Source organism: Poromitra crassiceps, assembly GCF_964638095.1.
Source record: "Poromitra crassiceps genome assembly, chromosome: 9".
Taxonomy (NCBI): domain Eukaryota; kingdom Metazoa; phylum Chordata; class Actinopteri; order Beryciformes; family Melamphaidae; genus Poromitra; species Poromitra crassiceps.
In genome coordinates, this window is record NC_139630.1 from 46,581,369 (window position 1) to 46,603,868 (window position 22,500).

General features: G+C 44.0%; 1 protein-coding gene across 1 annotated transcript in view; it reads left to right on the forward strand.

Annotated features, from left to right (window-relative positions):
* Window positions 1-8,687: 8,687 nt before the first annotated feature.
* The window catches only part of otofa (otoferlin a), a gene marked incomplete at both ends in the record, with an annotated part of 119,659 nt that continues 105,846 nt past the window's right edge, over window positions 8,688-22,500 (forward strand). The window contains 2 exons of the mRNA XM_083643261.1: window positions 8,688-8,766; window positions 18,641-18,699. Coding sequence (XP_083499387.1) covers window positions 8,688-8,766; window positions 18,641-18,699 — 138 coding nt within the window. The remainder of the gene's footprint in view (window positions 8,767-18,640; window positions 18,700-22,500) is intronic.

Genomic DNA, 22,500 nt, shown 5'->3' on the forward strand with positions numbered 1-22,500 from the left:
CCGTGGGTAATAGAGTGTACTCACTCGTGCGAGGACAGAGAGAGCTTATTGACAGATCGTCTGTGGTACCAATGACCCTCCGGGCTATGAAGGTAAATAGCCTATGTCCATTGACCAACACGTTTTCTCAATTAATTTCCCTCTTTGCGATGTGATAAAAGTTTCTCAGTGAGTTATAGTTGATTGCCTCACTGAGTTATCTGCTAATACCCAATTTTAGCAGCATAATTTGATGTCTAGGCTGTGCGTAATGACATCTCCAAAAGGAATTCTACTTTGCACTGCTTTGCGCTGCACGGAGATTACGGGTGCGCTGCCAGCGCAGGGAGGTATTTGCGCGTAAGAGGTCCTTTTCAAAGCTCTTAGCGCAAAGTAATTGCGCGCTGCTGACGATAGGGTAATCCCATCTATCCCACATTTTAGCGCTGAAAAGCCTGTTTTGGCATGTGGCAGCCAATGCCCAGTACAATTATCACAGGCATCCGCTTGTGTCCGCCCCCAATTTGCATTGCGCATGGCGTTAAATGAGCGCAAACGCTAAATTAGCGCTTTTGGGAAGATAGGGCCCAAGGGGCCTGTACAAAGATACCGTACAAAGATATCTTTGTACGGTTTGCGCTGCCGTTTGCGTGCCTCTTATTGCTATCTTTCCTGCGTCTGAAACTATCATCTGCCTCCACCATCCAGTTTTGCGCTGGGATCTAAGCGCAGACACAAGTATAGGCGTGGCCCAGGCGTGTCCGTGGGCCTCTAGCCTATCATCTGCCTCCCACAAGTGTCATTTTGCTCTCTGGCGAAGATACTGTACCGTCACTATGTTCCGAGCGTAAAGGTTTGGGCGTTGTCCATGCCAAAATAGGCGTTCCAGCGCAATGTGTTCGGAAAAATGGCCTTGGGTGCCCTCAATTTTAACGCCACCAAATAGCAGGTCTAAAAATAAAAATAAACGCTACGCCAGGCATACGCCTGAGCGCAAACAGTATTATCCGTGCAGTGCAGGAAATCCTCGCTTGGATACATTACGCACGGCATGGATGTCACTCTCCAACACCTCGTGCCTACACACACTCTTCTCTCCTCAGAAAAAACACACCTTGGTTTAAAAATAAGAATTCGTTTGTCATGGTTTTATTAGGCTACATAATTCCCGACCATACAGGTCTGTGGTGTGAGGTAACAATAGATTGCTTTTGAGAAAGTTGTGACGGTGTTGTGCCAAAAAGTGATTTGCTGCCAGAAACTGATTTCGTTCCGTCGGACCGCACACATCGCTGCCTCTCCCCACCCTCTCCCCACCCTGTGAGCCCCATGTCCGGCCCAAAACACCCAGGGCACCAACCCGAACCTGCGCACCCCACATTTAAGCACCCCTCCCCGGGCTACACACAGACTGCCGCCCCTCCAGACCCTCGTTCCCCTCATCCAATTCAAAACACAAATCACTTTTTGGCACACCTGTCCGACCAGTACAGTAACCTCTTTCCCTGCAATTGCAAGACCAGCTTCTCCACCGCGCGGATGGCGTGACCGCAGTCAATGGCTTAACCAGAGTGGACAATTCTGACATCATATTGAAATAGGCTAGAATTAAAATCTCACACATTCCTACCCTATTAAAGAAACAAATATTTTTAGATGTGTATGTTATAGCCTATTTGAACATCTAATTACAGTAAGCCACGCTTTGGGACATGGGGATATTCACTGCGTAATTGCGCGGCGGCCCTTTGTGTTTCAATTGGATCGTTCCATCAGCATCAATTTTCGTTATGAATCCGAACTGGTTCATCCTCCAATTCTCTCCCTCTCTCTTCCTTCTCTCGTTCTCCCCCGCACCCCCCCCCCCCTCTCTCTCTCTCCTGCTCTCTCTCCCCCTGCCTCTTTTCTCTCTCTCTCTCACTCTGTTTCTCTGCTTGCACTCAGCAAGAAAGAAGCTGCTGTCACAGACGTGATGGCGTTGTGGCTTTTAAGGGGAGTGATCTCACACTTGTGAATACTGTTTTGGGCATAAACACGCCTATGGAGGTTTGCGCCGAGATGACGCGAAAGGCAGCGGGCCGACACGCCCACAATTAGGGCTTTGCGCTATTCCAGCGCAAAACGGGCGCTAATGCAAAATTACCGCCGTTGTGAAGATAGGGCCCAAGGTGTCATCTAACCAAATACCTAGGTAGACTGGACATTTTGGATTTGAAGCCCATTTATTGTACTAAAGTTAACATTGATAGTATCTTTTTTTGAACGGGTAAAGAGCATGCATTTAGTGCTATCTGGGTTTAACACTAATTTAATTCAAGGCATTTTGAATGCCCACAAAATCTGACTGTAAATTAGTAAATGCTTTTTCAATAGAGGGGTGTCAGATTGATGCCCGTCAACAAATATTGCTTTAGTTCTACTGTACCAGAAAGATACTGTAGCTCTGAACCAGTTACATGCATTGATGTCAAAACCAATTGATTTAAGCCTATCCTGAAGACGAGAGTGATCCACATTGTCATCTGTCTCTTCTAAATTACCTTTTCTTTTCAACCTTTCCTATAGATCTCTTTCAATTTCAGTGTGCCTGACTCCAAGGGTATTCCATTGGACAAGATGAAATGGGCCATCGACGACATGTACGACAAGTGCGGCCCCAAAATGGAGAAGAAGATCAGAGACAAATACATGCCATTTGAAACACAGGCTAACACAACTTTTGCAAAAGCCTGGAACAGTGAATCAACCTGTGTAAATGAGAAGCTAGCGAAGCAAAAGCTAGAGAAGCAAAAGACCAACAATCTCAAAGACGATCACTTCCGAGCAATCTGTGTTTATACATCTGGCAGACATGATGTTTATACAGACTTCAACAAAGCAGTACGGGGGGGAGAACAATCATACAACAATTATATATCTTTCCCATACCACACCTTGCATTTCTGGCTGACAGATGCAATAAAGATCCTGAAGACGAAACAAGATTATTGTCAGGTTACCTACCGGAGAACCAAAGAAAGCTTTATCGGTGATGTCAACAAGAAAATGCGATTTGGTCAATTTGCTTCCAGCTCCTATAGGACAGACATGAGTGGGGCTTTTGGGTGGGAGACCTGCTTTGAAATTTTTACCTGTTTTGGTGCTTACCTGGGGGATTATCCAGTAAAGAGGGATGATGAGCTAGAGGTGCTCATTCCTCCCTATGAGAAGTTCGAGATAGTTAAGAAAACTAAGATAACTGAGCCGGATGCATTTGATAAAGGTCTCGGTGATTGTAAGGTCCTCTACAGCTTGAAGAGTACAAAAAAAACTAAGAGCAACCTGAACTGCAAGTTGACGTTGTAGGTACAGTATATAAGAAACCAATGGTTCTTCTTCAAACAAATGTACATATTGAATAAATTTGGTCTTGCTTTGCAATCTGCATTTATTAAAACTATTCTGATATTACTGTCCTGATTTAATGTATTTTCTCAACCAAGCTCTATACAACATACGTGTGCTCTTGTAATGTGGAAAACCCTGGAAACAACTCCTATGTTACATCTAAAAAAAAGTGCATTTCCTGCTTTGGTCAAGGGAATAATATGCTTAAAAAAAGAAAAAGAAGAAGAGATGAACAGCATCTGAGGTCACATCCTGTACTGCTTGCAATGTCACATTTTCCTGTTTCACGTCAAATTCACACGATTTCAGAAGTTTTTAATATTTTCATTCATTTACATGCGTGAAAATGGAAGGCAAATTGCATTGTGGGAGCTGATTCACTGATTTCTAACCTCTCCATTACAGTACATTCAACCAACCTCATCATCCTACTGTACTTAGATGTGATATACATCAGGCTCAAAGAGAGATGACAATTGATTACAAGAAATTACTTTGTTAGAGCAGCTATCACAGTCAAGACAACCACAGGAGATGAGCATAAGACATCTGTAGCTAGCCACAAAAATAATAAAATAAATTACTAGAATACCAAATTTGTACTAATAAAGAAAACTATAGGCTATATATAATAAAATAAGTGTGCAATGTGCAAAATGTGATTGTCTACAAATATAAAATGAAAACATGCATACCTAAAATATGTGTGGACAAAACTTTAATGATCCCAGTGGGTAAATTAGGACATTCATTTAATTATCTTTCCAGGGAAATGAATGGCAAGCTGCCAGTCACCTCTGGCTTTCTTGATCCTTTGAATCATCACTGAGTGAGCCTAGGGTCTTTAGGTGAAGTATGAACAATGCCATGTTGGCCAATTAGCACCACTTTAAGCTAAATTACAATCAGTGCTTGAAATTCATGCTTTGTTTGCTCATCTCCGTTTGAGCCTGATGCTTATATCACATCAATAAATTATCTATTCTGTGACCCTATCCTAATTGAACTGAAGCCATACATGTATTTACAAAGAGTGACTGCGTAGCCTGCAGCTTATTGGCTTAGCAATGTGATCATAACATGACTGTTGCACAGGAGTGTTGGAAAGCTCTAACATAAAACTAGGAATTGTTATGATGGAAGTAAACATGATGGGCCTTTGGCCTTCTCAAATAGCTTTTATATCCTCAATGAGCATAAAGAAATCAATGTGAAATAGTGAAGACCTCACATGGAAATCACTGAACCAGTGTTACAGAAATACAGAAATGAGATCTAACTAGAATATCAATGAAAAGCAGACCTAATCCAGAATGTGTACACAGGTCTCCTTTCACTTACTCACAACTTAAACCTGTTCACCGCTGACCTGCACACAGGTGTCAAACAAACAAACACACACATTACGACCATCGACAGTATATTGAATGGACCAAATGAGCGTGACATCACCCATTGGTTTTTGAGACACGACTTGAAGCCCAAAATCAGTTGATTCTGCTGTTTTTCTGCCGCTCTACTCTACGCAGCTTGCCTGAACAGATTGCAATCAGATCTCAATGTGGACACTGGAGATATAATAATTACCAGGTGTAAATGCAATCAGGCTAATATAATCAAGCACTATCGGATTGCAATCTGATCACAGAAAACCCATGTTAGTGCCAGGTGTAAATGACCTCTGACAGTCAGCAACACAGTAGCAGAAACAAACAACGACCTTCTCTATCACCATACCCCCCCCTGTAGCCTCCGCTCCTCAGATGCAAACCTATTGTCCCCACCACCCATGACCAAGCACTGGACCTGGGGTGACTGACAGCTCCCTCCCTCTGGAACTCACTCCCCAAACACATCAGAGATTGCTCCAATCTACCCACATCCAAGTCACTACTCAAAACTCACCTGTTCAAAAGTGCTTTTAACCTGTGATAACTATGCCGTTCACACCACCCGCGCGCGTGCCACGCCGAAGCCACGCTCACGCCTTGCTCAAGCGATCTTTCAGGATTCACGCCTATTCCAAGCGTGACGCGTGCTGAAGCTGAACATTGATCTGTCAAGCCAGGCATGAAGTGAATGGGAGTTGTGGGCGGGTTCAAGGCGCCGAGTAGGCGCTGAGAGGAAAAGAGAAGGCTTCTTGTGTGAACGATAAAGCGTGAGCCTGCCTCAAGCATCAGTTCTGCTTACATTAGGCGTACTGTGTGAACAAGGGCTTAGAATTCCAAGCTCACAATATGATGCCTAGTATCATTAAAGAACATTAGTGGCTATAGATGAAAATATCTCTCATGAATGAACATGCAGAACATTATATTCTCACTGAAGAAATTAAGAACACAGAAACATGACTATAAGAACACTGAGGTTTTTCTTTTTACATTTCCTACAAAGTAATTGTTGATATCTCATGAAGTTTTATCACATGAAATTAATTACAGTATAGGCAATTAAGGCAAAAATAGAGGGAGAGAGAAGAGTTCAATGGTGCAGTTGGTTCTAGAAAATAAAAAAATGCAGTAAGAAAACTACATTTCTAAAGGAGTTTCCAAGAACTATTTATTTTATTAATTAGAGGTGGATTTGATAACCCAAGTAATTATGCATAAAAGATCATTATTTTATTTGTTGAATTATTTATTAGTCATTTATAACCTCGCAAGAAGGCAGACATAGACCTGTTCCGCTGACACATTGACCATTGGGCAAACAGCCTGTAGGCCTACAGGCCTACAGTGCAGGCTATGCTACTGACCAAACTGACCTGCACACACCCTGTCATAGTGTCCAAACCAATTGAGCTGATAAATTGGCCCAGCAAAAGACTGTTCCCCTGAAATTAGAGTTGTTTTGTCTAAGTGTGTTGTCAAAGCCCAATTTTTTTACAATATTCCTCCAATATAATCTTTGGCTTTCGACACTTCTCATTTTTATTATAGGATTATAAAGCATTTTATAAAGCCTTATACATGCAGTAGAATGTCTTGTGAATGTGCTCATAATGCATTATAGACCTGACTTAATAGAAAGTGGTACCAGAGGTAAACGGATTGCTCCTCAGGTAGCACTTGAGCTAGTCCAGCGCATCTAGATAGCTCATGGTGTCCAGTCTTGTTAAACACACGCCTGAAGTTATTTATGTCAATGCCTGCTTTAATTCTGCAGGGCAGCTTGTGAAGAGACAAGCGGCTCGTCCTGTAATAAGCTGCCTCTTCTGTTTTATCAAGCTGGACTGGTGAGTGGCACAATGTGTTTGAGCCACAGGGAAACAACAAAGGATTGTGTTCATGCACTACCATTGCATTATTGAATTTGTGTTCACAATTCATTTACACAGATTCTGTTTAAAATCCAATGAATTCCACATATTTCTAGTCTTTTTAGTAATGCAGTTGAAAAAGCTCTGTTTTGATGCTATAGTATAGGCTTTAAAGACAGCACATTCAAAGCTTGTATCCCTGTGTCACATTATAGGACTGCCACAAGAAAGTGTCTAAATCCAGCCAAGCTAAGACACTACAGCCTCTTTTAGCTGTTGATGCTGCTCCTGCAGCTATCTGCAGTTCTCTCTCACCGGCATTATAAAGCGAGTGACCAGCTCATTACTGCGTGTCTTTGTTGGAGGACTGGGGAAAATGCATTTAATTAGCTCAGTTGACTGTGATAGTGACTGAATATAGGGGGATTCAGTAAACAGAGACAAAAGCCTGCAGGGAACACTGCAACTGGATGTCCCTCACAGGTGAATTTATTTTACGGTATTACAGTAGGCTATGTGCTGATACCTGTGCTGAATATCCAGTATATATAAAAAGGGACTAAAAAGGCTACCACATTATCATATGCCCAATTCTTTAAATGTACAAGTCAAGTGGTGTTTGCGCTCTTAACAAAAAGGCTTATAAACTGGGACCATGAGGCTGTATGAGGCCAATATGTTTGTGTGTGGGGCTGCTGTACCTTGACTTGTGAAAATTACCAACACAATTTAGTCTATTCCTTCATTGTTATGAGATGGAATTGAATTTGGAAATGCAAAAAATGTGGGAGTCAAACCATTTCATGTCAAGGACCCACTAAATATAAGACCATAGAGTCCCATTTGATATGATTTTGCCCACGCGAACCCCATTTCTATCAGTTTGCTGATAGATTTGTGAAGAATTGTATTATTATTATTATTATTATTATTATTATTATTATTATTATTATTATTATTATTATTATTATTATTATTATTATTATTATTACTATTATTATTATTATTTGTTGGGGGGGTACAGGGAGAGGGAAAACCATGTGTATCCTTTAACATTGAAGGCCCCTTGCAGGTAACCTACCTGGACCCACTCTGGGAGCCACTGACTGCACAGCGCTACCTGCTGGTCTAACAAGATACCTGCTCCTGTTGGTGATCATCATGCCATCTCCTCTGAGTCATCATCATGCCAGGTCCAATCCACTGGTCCAGTCCTCCTGACCGCTGGCCCGCACCAGACAGGCACACCTCCCCAAAGATCTGACCTCTGCCTCCGTCGCCCCAGGCCAGGAAACACATGCTAACAAGGAGTTGCCTGGCAACTGTCCATGGCCAAGCAGCATCATTCTGTCCTGAAGAAAAGAAAATACATTGTAAAAGAATACACAAAACTGAAAATCCATGGATATTATAGGAGTGATGATGAAAATGAAGATCTCTGATCTCATTATAAACTCTCCATTGACTCCCACTGTCATATTAGCCCCTAGAGAATCTGTTAAGCATGTTCTTTTGGAAATGGAAATGACAGTTTGTGATTTCTATTTTTTTTTTTGCTGTAGCCTACATGTAGGCTATATTAACTTCACACAGCCACTGAATCCATTTTAATATGTTGTATTGTTTAATTGGCCGAGACAGCTGTCTGCTGTGAAGATGGAAACAAGCCTACAGCTGGTAAGGCTTATTGGAAACAAGTATAAAAATGTGTTACAGTCAAAGCATCCCCCCTGGCTTCCGCGTGCTGCCCCCCGCCCTTCCTCCATGACGATCATAAGCGCGTGTCAGCCTGGAGATGCGCGACAGAGGTGTGCTGCAGCCGAGCACAGATCAGCACATGTTCACTGGAGCGCGTCAATAATTCACACATTTTCTTTCTGTCACACAACACATAGGTTAGCCTAGATGCTGCCTGGTGAGACGGGTTTGTTTTTTTGCTCTCCAGCGGATCAAGACGTAATGAGAGGCTCACCTAAAGCCCGTTAAACACAGATTGCAACCTTCAAGTTTTTATTTTGTGCGGAGTGAAATTCGCTCCTCTCGTCGCCAGTGTGGACTCATGATGGCTCTACTGGTTCACGTGAAGACAGTCGACTGCCTCCGTGGGAAAGGAGACAGGATCGCCAAAGTTACATTTCGAGGTAGGATCTTTGCTCCCAACGTGTTTGTATGGCGGCTCTTTTGGCAGTAGGCTAAATAAATCACGCTGTGTAGTGTGTGCGGTCTGTCGTGATTTGATGTAGGCAGCAGGCTAGATAACTAGATGGGGGTTTTCGACTGGGTAAAAAAGTTGGAGAAACGAAACCGTCCTGGATCGGCGGCTGCAGGCGCACTGCTCTCTGATGTTTTGGTGCGCTTTGATTTCATCCAAGGAAGGAAAGAGGACTATTCTCCAAATCACTGTGAGCCTTTCTGCTCTCTCTCAAGTTTCTCTAACGAAAAAGATTATTCCAATCAAATAGCCTACATGTAGAATTGGATCTAGAAGCATATAAATAGGGTATTGTATTGCAACAAAATTATCATATAATCCAAGTCCCAGTAGTTATATTTGGGCTACAGTACATTACGAGTATTTTTCGTTCTGTTTTCCACTGTTTGACGAGCTGTTTAAATTGCTTTTTAGTGGGCTACTCATGATGAAGCCATTTTCCAAGTGTCCAGTAAAATAGCCAAGAGGTCACAATAGACCGAGATGCATATGATGGCAGGATATATTTATTGATAGTTGAAGGAGGGATTGGGGGTTCTCCCTCTCCTTCCTTGAGGGCAATAATGCAATCCACATTACACAGCTGTTCTTTCACGTTTTATAACGTTTCATCACAGTCCCTGACCTCAGAGCAAACACTTATTAGCTACGAGTGTATTCTCCACAGACAGAATGAGACAGTTGGTGGATGTAGGAACAGTAAACTCAATAGTCATCTGCATCGATATCGTGTGTGTGTGTGTGTGTGTGTGTGTGTGTGTGTGTGTGTGTGTGTGTGTGTGTGTGTGTGTGTGTGTGTGATGTGTGGGGTGGGGAGTGAGAGAGGGGAGAGCGAGAAAGGGAGAGAGAGAGGAGAGGGGGAGAAGGAGGAGGGAGAGACAAAGAGAGCATTTCAGCACCCTGGAGAGCGATCAGCGCACTTGACAGCTGATCACAGCTGCTGTCATCTCTCTCTCTGTTCTGTGTGTGTGTGTGTGTGTGTGTGTGTGTGTGTGTGTGTGTGTGTGTGTGTGTGTGTGTGTGTGTGTGTGTGTGTGTAAGAGTGTGTGTAAGAGTGTGAATGTATGGATCAGTTCCAGTATTGTGCTCTGTGGCTGCAGCAATGTGCACAGGCCCGTAGCTACCATCGAGGACACCGAGGTCATGACCTCGGTCCCCAGATCTATTAATCTGTCATTGATGTTTTAATGCGACAGTTGATCGGAAATGCAACAATTTGCTTCCTCTCTGTGTGCTATAGAAGAGAGATAACTCACAACATTCCGATTTTGCATTGAGGCTAGATTGGGGCTAGACTTTGGGGACAGTTCTATTGAAGTGAATGGGTAAGTAACTCCCCTGTAAGTGATGTTTGTGTAGATGGGCCATTGTATTTAATTGAGCAGTATTCTGCCATGTGACCTGTATGCAGAATATAAATTATATCATATGGGGAGACATTTATTTTTTGTATAATTTTAAAGCAACAGCACAGTAAAGAGGATATTAATCTAACATGATGTATGTACCGTAGTTCTTTATAGATCTAGCCTCTTCATTTTGCTCTCAAAGTGCACCAGATTGAAGCATTTTACTTTAAAATGGACAAAATTTACTATCCGGGGGTGCACAGCCCCCCCTGGTCCCCCCACGCCGCGCTAAAATGACCTCGGTATTTCTCAAACCCTGGCTACGGGCCTGAATGTGCACCAGGGTCTTTGATATTACGCGAACCGTGTCATCCAAGCCAAGTATGATCGTTTTTTCGTCCCTCTAAGGTCCAATTGTGAATACTGTCTCTGCTTCCATGGCCTTGGGGGGAAACAGTGAATGAAAGAATCAATAAGTAGAAACTCTAAAATAAACTTTTACGGGCTCCTCATGCAGCAAGGAAGATGATATGACATAATGGATGATCTTATAATAACATTGTATTGAATAACATCAAATAGAAAATTGTCTTCTGACATCACTTTATGACGCATTGATTCACAACAACTCACACCAGACAGCACACAAAGGTTTAATTTCAAAATGTTGTAGCTAAAATAAAAACAGGTGTTGTCTGCTGTCTGCATTCCCATTTTAACAACACAGATAATGACATCCTGTAAAATGGTATTATCTTTCCAATTACTGTAAAGGGTCTTCATGAGAGCTGAAGCCTCCGATCACATTAACACATTTTACTCTCCTGCCAACAATCACTTTGTCACAACAGGTGTATCCAATTATTCAAATGGCGAATATCTTATTTTGCACAGAACTGGCACACAATTCTTGCAAAGGAACTATCTTCTCAGTTCCTTCATCATCTCCTTCGTAGTCCCTCCTCATCTACCGCTTCCCCTCTTCTGTCTAGTAGTTATAATAACTATTTTAAACTTCAAGACATTGTAATCCAAAATAGACGAGTTATACTACATACTGTTGGTAGCATTTTGCTTGACATTCTTGCGTCAGTCTTGCCTCCCCCATCCTCCTCATGTGTTTGAGATAGATGGTGTTGATAGTCTTCTGGCTTTCTCCCTGCAGGCTGTCAGTAGGGTTTCCTGAGTGCTTTTCAGCTCAGACCACTTCCTGTCTGGAGAGGAAGGGCTCTGGCAGGAAGTCCACCCCTCAACCCACCCTCCCCTCCACCCCCGGCCTGTACATGACTCCCGGAGAGGCTGGTGGGGAGATGAGACTCCACTCCTCCTGTCGTCTGACAGGCCCGCTGCTGCAGGAAAACATAATAAAAAGAGACCTAACAAAGCAGCAATAATTCACAAGCCTACATCTCAAATATCCTCAGAAAATAAAAGCCATGAATCAGTGCACTGATTTCATTCCAAGCCCAATATAAGAAGCTATATAGAAGACTGGAGATCTCCCTGGACAGTTGGGCTACAAGCTCTGCGGTTGGCTGTTTCAACTCTTCTTCAAAGGCCACATATCAGAAGGGGAAAAACTCGTGTCTGCAGATTCCAATTATGTTTGAAAACTTAATTAATTTCTGGCATCCTCCACACCGAGAACGTCTTTGATGGGCGCGCGCATTTATCGTCTATCTTTTACTGTAGATAGCGTTCAAATCCTCCATGCTGTTACTGCTATGGGAGGTTCTATAGCCTTCAAAGCATCCATGCTGTTACTGCTATGGAGGCTCTATAGCCTTCAAAGCATCCATGCTGTTACTGCTATGGAGGCTCTATAGCCTTCAAAGCATCCATGCTGTTACTGCTATGGAGGCTCTATAGCGTTCAAAGCATCCATGCTGTTACTGCTATGGGAGGTTCTATAGCCTTCAAAGCATCCATGCTGTTACTGCTATGGGAGGTTCTATAGCCTTCAAAGCATCCATGCTGTTACTGCTATGGAGGTTCTATAGCGTTCAAAGCCTCCATGCTGTTACTGCTATGGAGGCTCTATAGCATTCACCCTCTCCGCCACCACCCTCTCCGCCTGCCTTACCGACATAAAATCCTGGATGCAAGAGAACTTTCTCAAACTCAACTGCAATAAATCCGAAATCCTCATCATCGGCCCAAACTCCCTCACCCGCTCTGCTCAGGACTTTACACTTAACATCGACGGCTCCAACATCACCCCCTCCACCCAAGTCCGCAACCTCGGCCTCATCCTTGACCCCACCCTCTCCTTCCTTCCCCATGCCAACCATGTCACCAAAACCGCCTTCTTTCATCTCAGGAACATTGCTCGCCTCTGCCCCTCCCTGTCCTTCTCCGCCGCTGAAACCCTCATCCATGCCCTCATAACCTCCAGACTCGACTACTGCAATAGTATCCTCTATGGCTCACCCAACAAAATCCTCAATAAACTTCAATATGTACAGAACTCTGCTGCCCGCCTCCTCACCTCCACCCGCCGCCAAGACCATATCACCCCTGTCCTTCATGACCTCCACTGGCTCCCAGTCAAACATAGGATCAACTTTAAAATACTACTCATCACTTACAAAGCCCTAAACAACCTGGCCCCCCCCTACCTCTCCGATCTCCTCCCCCGCCACGCCCCCACTCGCAGCCTCAGGTCTGGAGACACAAACTGCTTGAGGATCCCCAGGACCAAGCTCCGGACCTGGGGCGACAGGGCCTTCTCAGTCGCTGCACCCTCCCTCTGGAACACTCTCCCCATCCACATCCGTCAAGCAAACACCCTACCATCTTTCAAACAGGCCCTCAAAACCCACCTCTTCACACTCGCCTTCACCTGCTAACCCCATCTCTTATTTCTTATTTCTATTTATTTTCCTATTACAAATGTATAAATGATTTTACTCTGTGTGTAAAGCGACTTTGAGTACTTAGAAAAGCGCTATATAAATTGAATGTATTATTATTATTATTATTATTCAAAGCCTCCATGCTGTTACAGCTATGGAGGCTCTATAGCATTCAAAGCCTCCATGCTGTTACTGCTATGGGAGGCTCTATAGCATTCAAAGCCTCCATGCTGTTACTGCTATGGAGGCTCTATAGCATTCAAAGCCTCCATGCTGTTACTGCTATGGGAGGCTCTATAGCATTCAAAGCCTCCATGCTGTTACTGCTATGGGAGGCTCTATAGCATTCAAAGCCTCCATGCTGTTACTGCTATGGAGGCTCTATAGCATTCAAAGCCTCCATGCTGTTACTGCTATGGAGGCTCTATAGCATTCAAAGCCTCCATGCTGTTACTGCTATGGAGGCTCTATAGCATTCAAAGCCTCCATGCTGTTACTGCTATGGGAGGTTCTATAGGGTTCAAAGCCTCCATGCTGTTACTGCTATGGGAGGTTCTATAGGGTTCAAAGCCTCCATGCTGTTACTGCTATGGGAGGCTCTATAGCATTCAAAGCCTCCATGCTGTTACTGCTATGGAGGTTCTATAGCATTCAAAGCCTCCATGCTGTTACTGCTATGGAGGTTCTATAGCATTCAAAGCCTCCATGATGTTACTGCTATGGGAGGTTCTATAGGGTTCAAAGCCTCCATGCTGTTACTGCTATGGGAGGTTCTATAGGGTTCAAAGCCTCCATGCTGTTACTGCTATGGGAGGCTCTATAGCATTCAAAGCCTCCATGATGTTACTGCTATGGAGGTTCTATAGCATTCAAAGCCTCCATGCTGTTACTGCTATGGAGGTTCTATAGCATTCAAAGCCTCCATGCTGTTACTGCTATGGAGGTTCTATAGCATTCAAAGCCTCCATGCTGTTACTGCTATGGAGGCTCTATAGCATTCAAAGCCTCCATGCTGTTACTGCTATGGGAGGTTCTATAGCCTCCATGCTGTTACTGCTATGGGAGGTTCTATAGCCTCCATGCTGTTACTGCTATGGGAGGTTCTATAGGGTTCAAAGCCTCCATGCTGTTAGTGCTATGGGAGGTTCTATAGGATTCAAAGCCTCCATGATGTTACTGCTATGGAGGCTCTATAGCATTCAAAGCCTCCATGCTGTTAGTGCTATGGGAGGTTCTATAGGGTTCAAAGCCTCCATGCTGTTAGTGCTATGGGAGGTTCTATAGGGTTCAAAGCCTCCATGCTGTTAGTGCTATGGGAGGTTCTATAGCCTTCAAAGCATCCATGCTGTTAGTGCTATGGGAGGTTCTATAGGGTTCAAAGCCTCCATGCTGTTACTGCTATGGGAGGTTCTATAGCGTTCAAAGCCTCCATGCTGTTAGTGCTATGGGAGGTTCTATAGGGTTCAAAGCCTCCATACTGTTACTGCTATGGAGGTTCTATAGCGTTCAAAGCCTCCATGCTGTTACTGCTATGGGAGGCTCTATAGCGTTCAAAGCCTCCATGCTGTTACTGCTATGCGAGGCTCTATAGCGTTCAAAGCCTCCATGCTGTTACTGCTATGCGAGGCTCTATAGCGTTCAAAGCCTCCATGCTGTTACTGCTATGGAGGTTCTATAGCGTTCAAAGCCTCCATGCTGTTACTGCTATGGGAGGCTCTATAGCGTTCAAAGCCTCCATGCTGTTACTGCTATGGAGGCTCTATAGTGTTCAAAGCCTCCATGCTGTTACTGCTATGGGAGGCTCTATAGCGTTCAAAGCCTCCATGCTGTTACTGCTATGGGAGGCTCTATAGCGTTCAAAGCCTCCATGCTGTTACTGCTATGGGAGGCTCTATAGCGTTCAAAGCTTCCATGCTGTTACTGCTATGGGAGGCTCTATAGCGTTCAAAGCCTCCATGCTGTTACTGCTATGGGAGGCTCTATAGCGTTCAAAGCTTCCATGCTGTTACTGCTATGGGAGGCTCTATAGCGTTCAAAGCCTCCATGCTGTTACTGCTATGCGAGGCTCTTGGCCTTATCGGGGAAAACAGACACTCTTGATGTTAATGGAGAGCCTCTGCGCATCAGTAGCCTGCAGGAGAAGGAACACAGCATATCTGCGTCACAGTGTATGTCAGAGCAAAATGAGACAATTAAGACATTATTTCCACTTCGGTGAAACTAGTCAGTTACTTGAAAAAGAAATTTTCAATTATAGCTTGCATGGTTTTTAGACAACCAGTTGTAACCCTTCCCTCCCTCTCTCCTCCGTCTCTCTCTCTCTCTCTCTCTCTCTCTCACTCTCTCTCTCCCCCTCCATCTCTCTCTCGCTCCCCCTTCGTCTTCTCTCTCTCACCCTTCATCTACCACTCACCAGCCCTCTCCCCAACTGTCAGATGTTTTGACATTCGCACTGCTACTTGAGCAATTTGTGTCTAACTTCCAATCTCAGGAGGTTGCAGGACAGGCATGAGTGTACCACCATTGTACACACATCGTTTGAACAGACACGAGTGTTCAGCAGCATGGTACACACATCGTTTGAACAGACATTTACTGTGGGCTTAGTTGAGAGTTCCGCACGCCTCGCCTCCTAAACCGGTGAGGAGAGATGGGGGAACAGAAAGCCCAGGATGGAACGGCCAACGATGTGATGCTCAATGCCAGGGGAACTTTGGATTATGACGAACAACACCCACAATGCCAGAGCATTAAAATGCATTCCACATATCTGTTACGCACTCCAACTCCGTATATTACCCGGACCCCTTCCTAAATCCCTGTAAAGCTGAAAGCAAATGAGTTAGCGCCTATGTGTCCAGGCTCACCCCTCCACGGTCTGTTTAGCACTGCCCTCTTTCAGTGCCTCTGCCCACTGCTCTCTAATTGGCTATTTTCTTTTTAGCAAGCCCATAAGGCAACCTGATTAGGAGCAAGTTGCTCTGGCTGGGTGTGGAGCACCTTACGTAAGCTCCATATCATCTACTTTTCTTCTTCTCTGGTGAGACCGCGATGTCTCTGTTGTGAAGTACGTAGGTGGAATATTGTCTGCCACTCTGAGATTTGAGTGGTATTCATTTTGCAGATCATTTTTGAGGGCTTTGTGTTTTTGTAGAGAATGGAGAGTGAAAATGCTACTGTGAAAAGGGCAGATTGACTCCCCATTGTTGAACCAGTTGCTGACCAGTACAACCACAGTCTGATCTGCTGGCCACTGAGCAGCTCCACTGGAGCGCTTGCGGTCGAGGGCCTTGCTCAAGGGCACCAAAAACATGAACTAAAGCTGTGTGAACTGAACTTATGTGAGCTTGTACACAGTGGCAGCAGTCTGGCTCCGGCTTAGCTAGTCTTGTTTCTCTGTCTTTTTCTCTCTCAGCCCATATATTTAGAGAACGTGAAGTAGCCGGTTCACTGATTGTCCGAAGTAAAAAAAAAAATACTGTACAAACTGTTTTGCTACCATTTGAAAATCATGCCTCCACAACAACAGCAAGTGCCAAGTGTTGTATGTGTCTCTAAATACAATAATTATCACGTGTATGATTTTCAATGCAGGAGGGGGGAAAGGAAGGAAGTTGCGCAGTCCTGAAGCAGCCAGACGGAATATATTAATTTCTGTTCAAATAATTAATTCAATTACAGTCGACCTTTGTATGTCGATGTGTGTGCGTATGTGTGTGCGTATGTGTGTGCGTATGTGTGTGTGTGTGTGCGTCTCTATGTGTGCGTCAGTAAATATCAGCTGCCCACATGCACACAGACACCCACACAAAGCCAACTTCCAAGGGCAGTGCAGCACTATTCATCACATCACAAAGCAGCGAGTTCTGAGGCCTCTGACTGCAGCACGCATGGTGTTATGTTACACTGTGACTTTATCAGCTGCTCTCAAAATGATTGACATGTTGCTCATTATTTTTGCTATAACTGTACGGTACATAAATGAAAGGAAAAGCTAAAAAAAATTAAATGCAGATGATTGTCCTGCTTAAGTTGTGTATCGCTTAGCTGTTTTACATGATGAATCTTATGTTATGTCCACTATTTGATTTTTTTTTTTTCAATTTAAATCTTTAATTTTAATGGTGGACAACTCCCTGCTTCACATTTAAATAATTACATATATTGACATTATTTGTTCATACATACATAGTCAACTATTGCCCAATGCCCTCATTCCCAGCCAGGGATTGGAACCAGCAACTTTCCATTCACAAGCCAACTTCTCTAACGTCTACTTCTCCCATCCCCATAGTAGTTAATGTATGTGTATTGTAAACTCTCTAGGTGAACCTCATAATGCAGACACTGTATGTTGCAACATTTGCACTAGCAGGTGCCTCCTTTTCAAATCAACTCCCTGGAAAAAAACAGTATATCTTCCCACTCTGGCCTCTGTGTAACTTTGAGTACACACTGCAGCGACAGTGTGTCACAATCACTCAGACAGACTGTCAAGGAGATATTGTAGATTCTACTGTCTGCAACCCTGGAAAAATGCTGATTCCCTTCACATTACTTCTAGTGAATTTTATTGTGATGCTGAAACAATTCTGCTGAGTTTCTCTCTCTCTCTCTCTCTCTCTGGTTTCCATCCACCTGTTTTTATGCAAAATTTCAATTTGCGCATAAAAAAACGGATGGAAATGCTGGAAAATGCGCAAAAACCTCCAAATATCGCAAAAAAGTTTTCACGCTTGAGGGAGGTGGAAAAGTCAGGTGTATCAATAAAAGGAAAATGCGATAAGTGCAGTGGAAACAGATTAAGCGATATTCCGTTGTCTCTCCATTCCATTATTTCGCATTTTCTTTTGCTGACTTTCTGAAAATGTGATTAAAATTTGCGATACCTTTGGCTTTGGATGGAAACCCAACTTCTGTCTCTCGCTGGCTCCCTCCCCCCCCTCTCTCTCTCTGTCTCCATCTCTCTCTCTCTCTCTCTCTCTCTCTCTCTCTCTCTCTCTCCATCTCTTCTGTCACATTCAGGGTTCTTCTGAGTCATATGAGATTGATTTGCCTGCAATTGTTTTCCGTCTCCTGTGGCTCCACACAGCCTGTCTCAGTTGTGTGTTTTTAGGTGCTTAGAATGTCATTAATTTGTCTCCTCTCAGCTTTAATCTGACAGATGCAAATAGAGTTTACACTAATATAGATTCATCTCTTTCACAGAATCAAGGCATTAAACATATTAAACTGGTATCAAATTATGCATGCAAATAATGATTGGCTTTTAGTTCAATCTGATTAGAGTACCACATGGGTGGGTTTTGCGCCCAGAAAATGTTGATCATCACAGCTAATAATTTGTATTTCTCTATGATTGCATATCTGAAAGGATCTGAACCGTTATTATGCTGTAACTCCATATCATACTCCGGGCAGGTTAAAACATTTTCTATGAATTATTTACAACTACTATTTTACCCACATTTGTTTTCATGGTTCATGCTCTTCTGTATTTCCACCCAGACAAATTAAAATGACAATCATTGCCATGCCATTAATGTTCATGGGCTATTAAACCAATTGTAACCTCTGTAATGGCCTCCTCATCTTTCAGGTCTGTCCTCCTTCAGCCGCATAGCGGAGAACTGTGAGGAGACGGCCCACTTTAATGAGGTCAGTAATGTGTTTATTATCTCCCCCAAGGAGCTTATGATTTGGGTGCCGTTTGTCTGTCTGTCTGTCTGTTAGTCTGTCTGTCTGTTAGCAGGATTACGGAAAAACTACTGGTCCGATTTTCATGGAACTTTGTGGAAGGGCCAAGGAAGAACCAATTACATTTTGGAGTGCATCCGATCCGGGTCGGGTCAAGGGGGGAGGGGGGCGGGGCTAGGGGAAATGAGCCGTAGCTAGGGTTAGGAAGGTCGTAGAGAGTCGGGGGTTTGAGGCGTGGGTGGTGGGAGGGGGCGGGTGTAGCGAAAAGGGGGTGTGGCTAGGGATATGAAGGTCATAGACTCTACGACCCGAGAGTCGGGGTCCCGAGAGGTGGGGTGGAGTATTTGCCCTGACGGAGGTCTGCGCTCTCTGAGTGCACTTCTAGTTTACTCTGTTATACCCACCTTAGCCCACCTTGACAATAACTAATGAGATTATCTCTTTAGGTATCGTGGTAGAAAGAGGTAGAAAGAGTTACAACTACAGTGGCTAGTGGTCTTAATCTAAACCTAGTCTCAGATTAAAGTGATCAAATGAATAGAAGTAAGACTAGTACATGCAGTGGTATTTCACATTGACAGTAAAGCAATCGTGTACTTTATCTCTTACTGTAACTGACAGAGCTTTATTGTTATGAGCTAAATAGGAAGCATCTCAAATCGTTGTGTTGTTAATGACTCATCAAAACATTTGAATGGGCTGTGCCAAGATGAGGATACTGCGTATCCTTTGGCGATATAAAGTCACAAAACAAACATGTATTTGTTTCAAGATGTTGCAGATCATTCCTTTCAGGCACCATTCTATGCAGACTTGAATTATACTCATAATTATCCAATATTGTTTTGTTATTATTATTATTATGCTGTTCTTCAAAAACCCATCTCCATTTGAAAAAAGCCTTCCTCCTCTTCCCATCTCCATGTCCCACATGTTTGATTGCCTCATTACTACACTAAACTGACATCTGATTGGTTCTCAGCTGTAAATGGGCCATGCCCTGCCTAATACCATGTAATGGTCCTCTCCTATTCAATAGTCGTGTTTCCATTACTCTCAGAAATGCGCAAAATCTATATATCGCAATAGAAATTGGGTAATGGAAACACGTGAATTTCGAAAAACCTCCCAAATATCGCAAAAAGTTTTTTCGCTCTCATGAGGTGGTTTTTCAGACGTGTCGATATAGAAGTTTATCGCAAAAGTGTAATGGAAACACATTTTTCGCATTTGCACGTCATGTGACCCATATTATCCCATGGAAAAGGAGCGGAAAATAAGTTTGGTAAGTAAGGTTCGATAGCCGTGTCAAAACCTCCGCAGCAAGTGGAAAACTTTGAAGCAACGCTACCTAGCAGAAAGACGAGTGTTATGCAAAAGCGTAGCCGGGCAAATTAGATAATGTTTAATGGCAGAAATCGGTCCATGGTGACAGCAGGCTGCCTGTGTGCGCGCATTTGGCACAGCGGCGAGATGAGAGGATGAAAAGCACACACTGGTGCGGTGGTGCTGTCTGAAGTGAATACAGTGACTGTGAGTAGGCTAATACATTGCACACGTTTCAGGTGCAATTATAGAACCAAATCAGCCTTTTCCCCCCTCCATCTCTAAATCGGACCAGTTGTAGGCTATTAGGCTACCTTTTTTCCTCTGCCTGTCGCGCTGACTGCATTCACGCAGCCAGCAACATTTTGCGACTCATTTTCTTTTGAATTGATAATCAGGCTCGTTTATATGCATTGTAACTTCATGTTGGGATTTGCATTGACCATTGGTTGGATTTGAGCATGCAGGGGACGGGATATGGGGCAGAAGATCCCCGTGCGTAATCACTGTGGCAGCTGCTGCAACGGGGAATCACTCAAACGCAACTTCAATGGAAACGCCTACAAGTCGCAATTGTACATTGTCGAAGTTGTAGAAATATCGCAATTCTTTTGCGAAAAACTGTAATGGAAACACAGCTATAGAGAGCCGCAGTAACGAGTCCGGAAATCATCGATGCTAACGCCCCTGGTTCCATACAGTTTTCGCCTATGGGAGTTTTGAATGGGTTTTTGGCGCGATGCTTCTAATAATCTCTCTGGGCAACGCTGGCTTAATCAAACGCGAACCAGTGTTTAGTAACATCATCTTCACACATGAAGACCACTTTTATGAGTTTTGAAGCTTTTACATGCCGTTAAACGGGCGGCTAGCTAGCAAACGGCTAAATGAGACTACACTGCTGAGTCGATGTGGATATATACGTCAATAACGTCACCACTTCAAAGGGCGAACACGGAAATTCTCTTTCCCTCACCTGGTTCAGCCCCGTTCAGCCCGAGGTAATCAGTGCACACATCAACAACAGTCCAGGTTGAGTGCTGACGTGACGTGAAGCCTATGCGACAGTGTGTAGTTCAGGATTAGCTTAGCTCGAGCATTTTACTTCTAGGGCTCGCATTTACGCTACAAAACTCATGAAAGTGGTCCTCATGTGTGAAGATTATCCCGCTGAACCTTGGTTCGCGTTTGATTAAACTTGCGTTGCCCACAGACATTATTTGAAGCATATCGCCAAAAACCCATTCAAAAATCCCATAGACAAAAACAGTGTGGAACCAGGAAGTTCGGGACTTCCGCATTCAGCCTACAAAAATACGTCATCCCTGCGGCTCTCTATTGAACACTTGCTGTGGTGTGATTAAAGCCGACACTCCCAGCTATAGCACCCTCAGTGGCGAGGAGAGGGAAAGGGTATAGTGAAAATTAATGGTATGACATTTTCGACTACTTTGAGGTTGAACAATTTTCAGTGCGAAACTGGCTACTGTATGCCTTTAAGAAAGACTTTTGTCAGAGCCCTTCTAGTGCCGGTTGGTCTGTCGTCGCTTTTCACTGCGCTCAACTGTTTGAGTGTCACTGTTTAGAGACGTACTTCGCTTCACATAGCAATTTGGTTGCAGTGCTGAGATTTCCGAGGGTCAGCGAACATGTCGTTGTCAGCTGAGTTGCTGTGACGTCTGATCACCCTGTCAGCTACCTATACAGAGAGCCGCAGCAGATACAGGGTGGGAGGCGTTTGTTGTCAGGTAACAGGATGCGGAGTTGATACATATTTGCGGTAAATGGACGCATTTCTGCTATTAAAACACACACTCTCACACACACACGCACACGCACACGCACACGCACACGCACACGCACACGCACACGCACACACACACACACACACACACACACACACACACACACACACACACACACACACACACACACACACACACACAGTCCCTATACAGAAGGGACGGTGCCTCTCCATGCTTCAGAGAGCGAGCTAAACAAAGGGGAGAAATGTGTCAGGAGTGTTTGTGGTACATGAGTGGTGAGGAGCTGGTACTGTAGTGGACTGGGTGGCTGCTGATGATATGATGCATCTCATGCGACAGCCTTATACCCAATGCTCGTTAGCATCACTCAACATCAATGAAATGGCCGACCAATTCCCTTGGGACGGCTAGTGTGGGTGGGACTCTGTATTTGTGTGTCTGTGTGTGTGTGTGTGTGTGTGTGTGTGTGTGTGTGTGTGTGTGTGTGTGTGTGTGTGTGTGTGTGTGTGTGTGTGCACTCTGCTGGTCCCTAAGCATACATGTACTGTTGTCATAAACACAGGGGCAATTCTTCATCACATCCTCCTCATCTGACATCTTCATGCCCGGCCCAGGGAGCCTCTGCATGGCTCAGCAAGCGCAGTCTGCCCCCTGGGGTTGAGTGCCATTA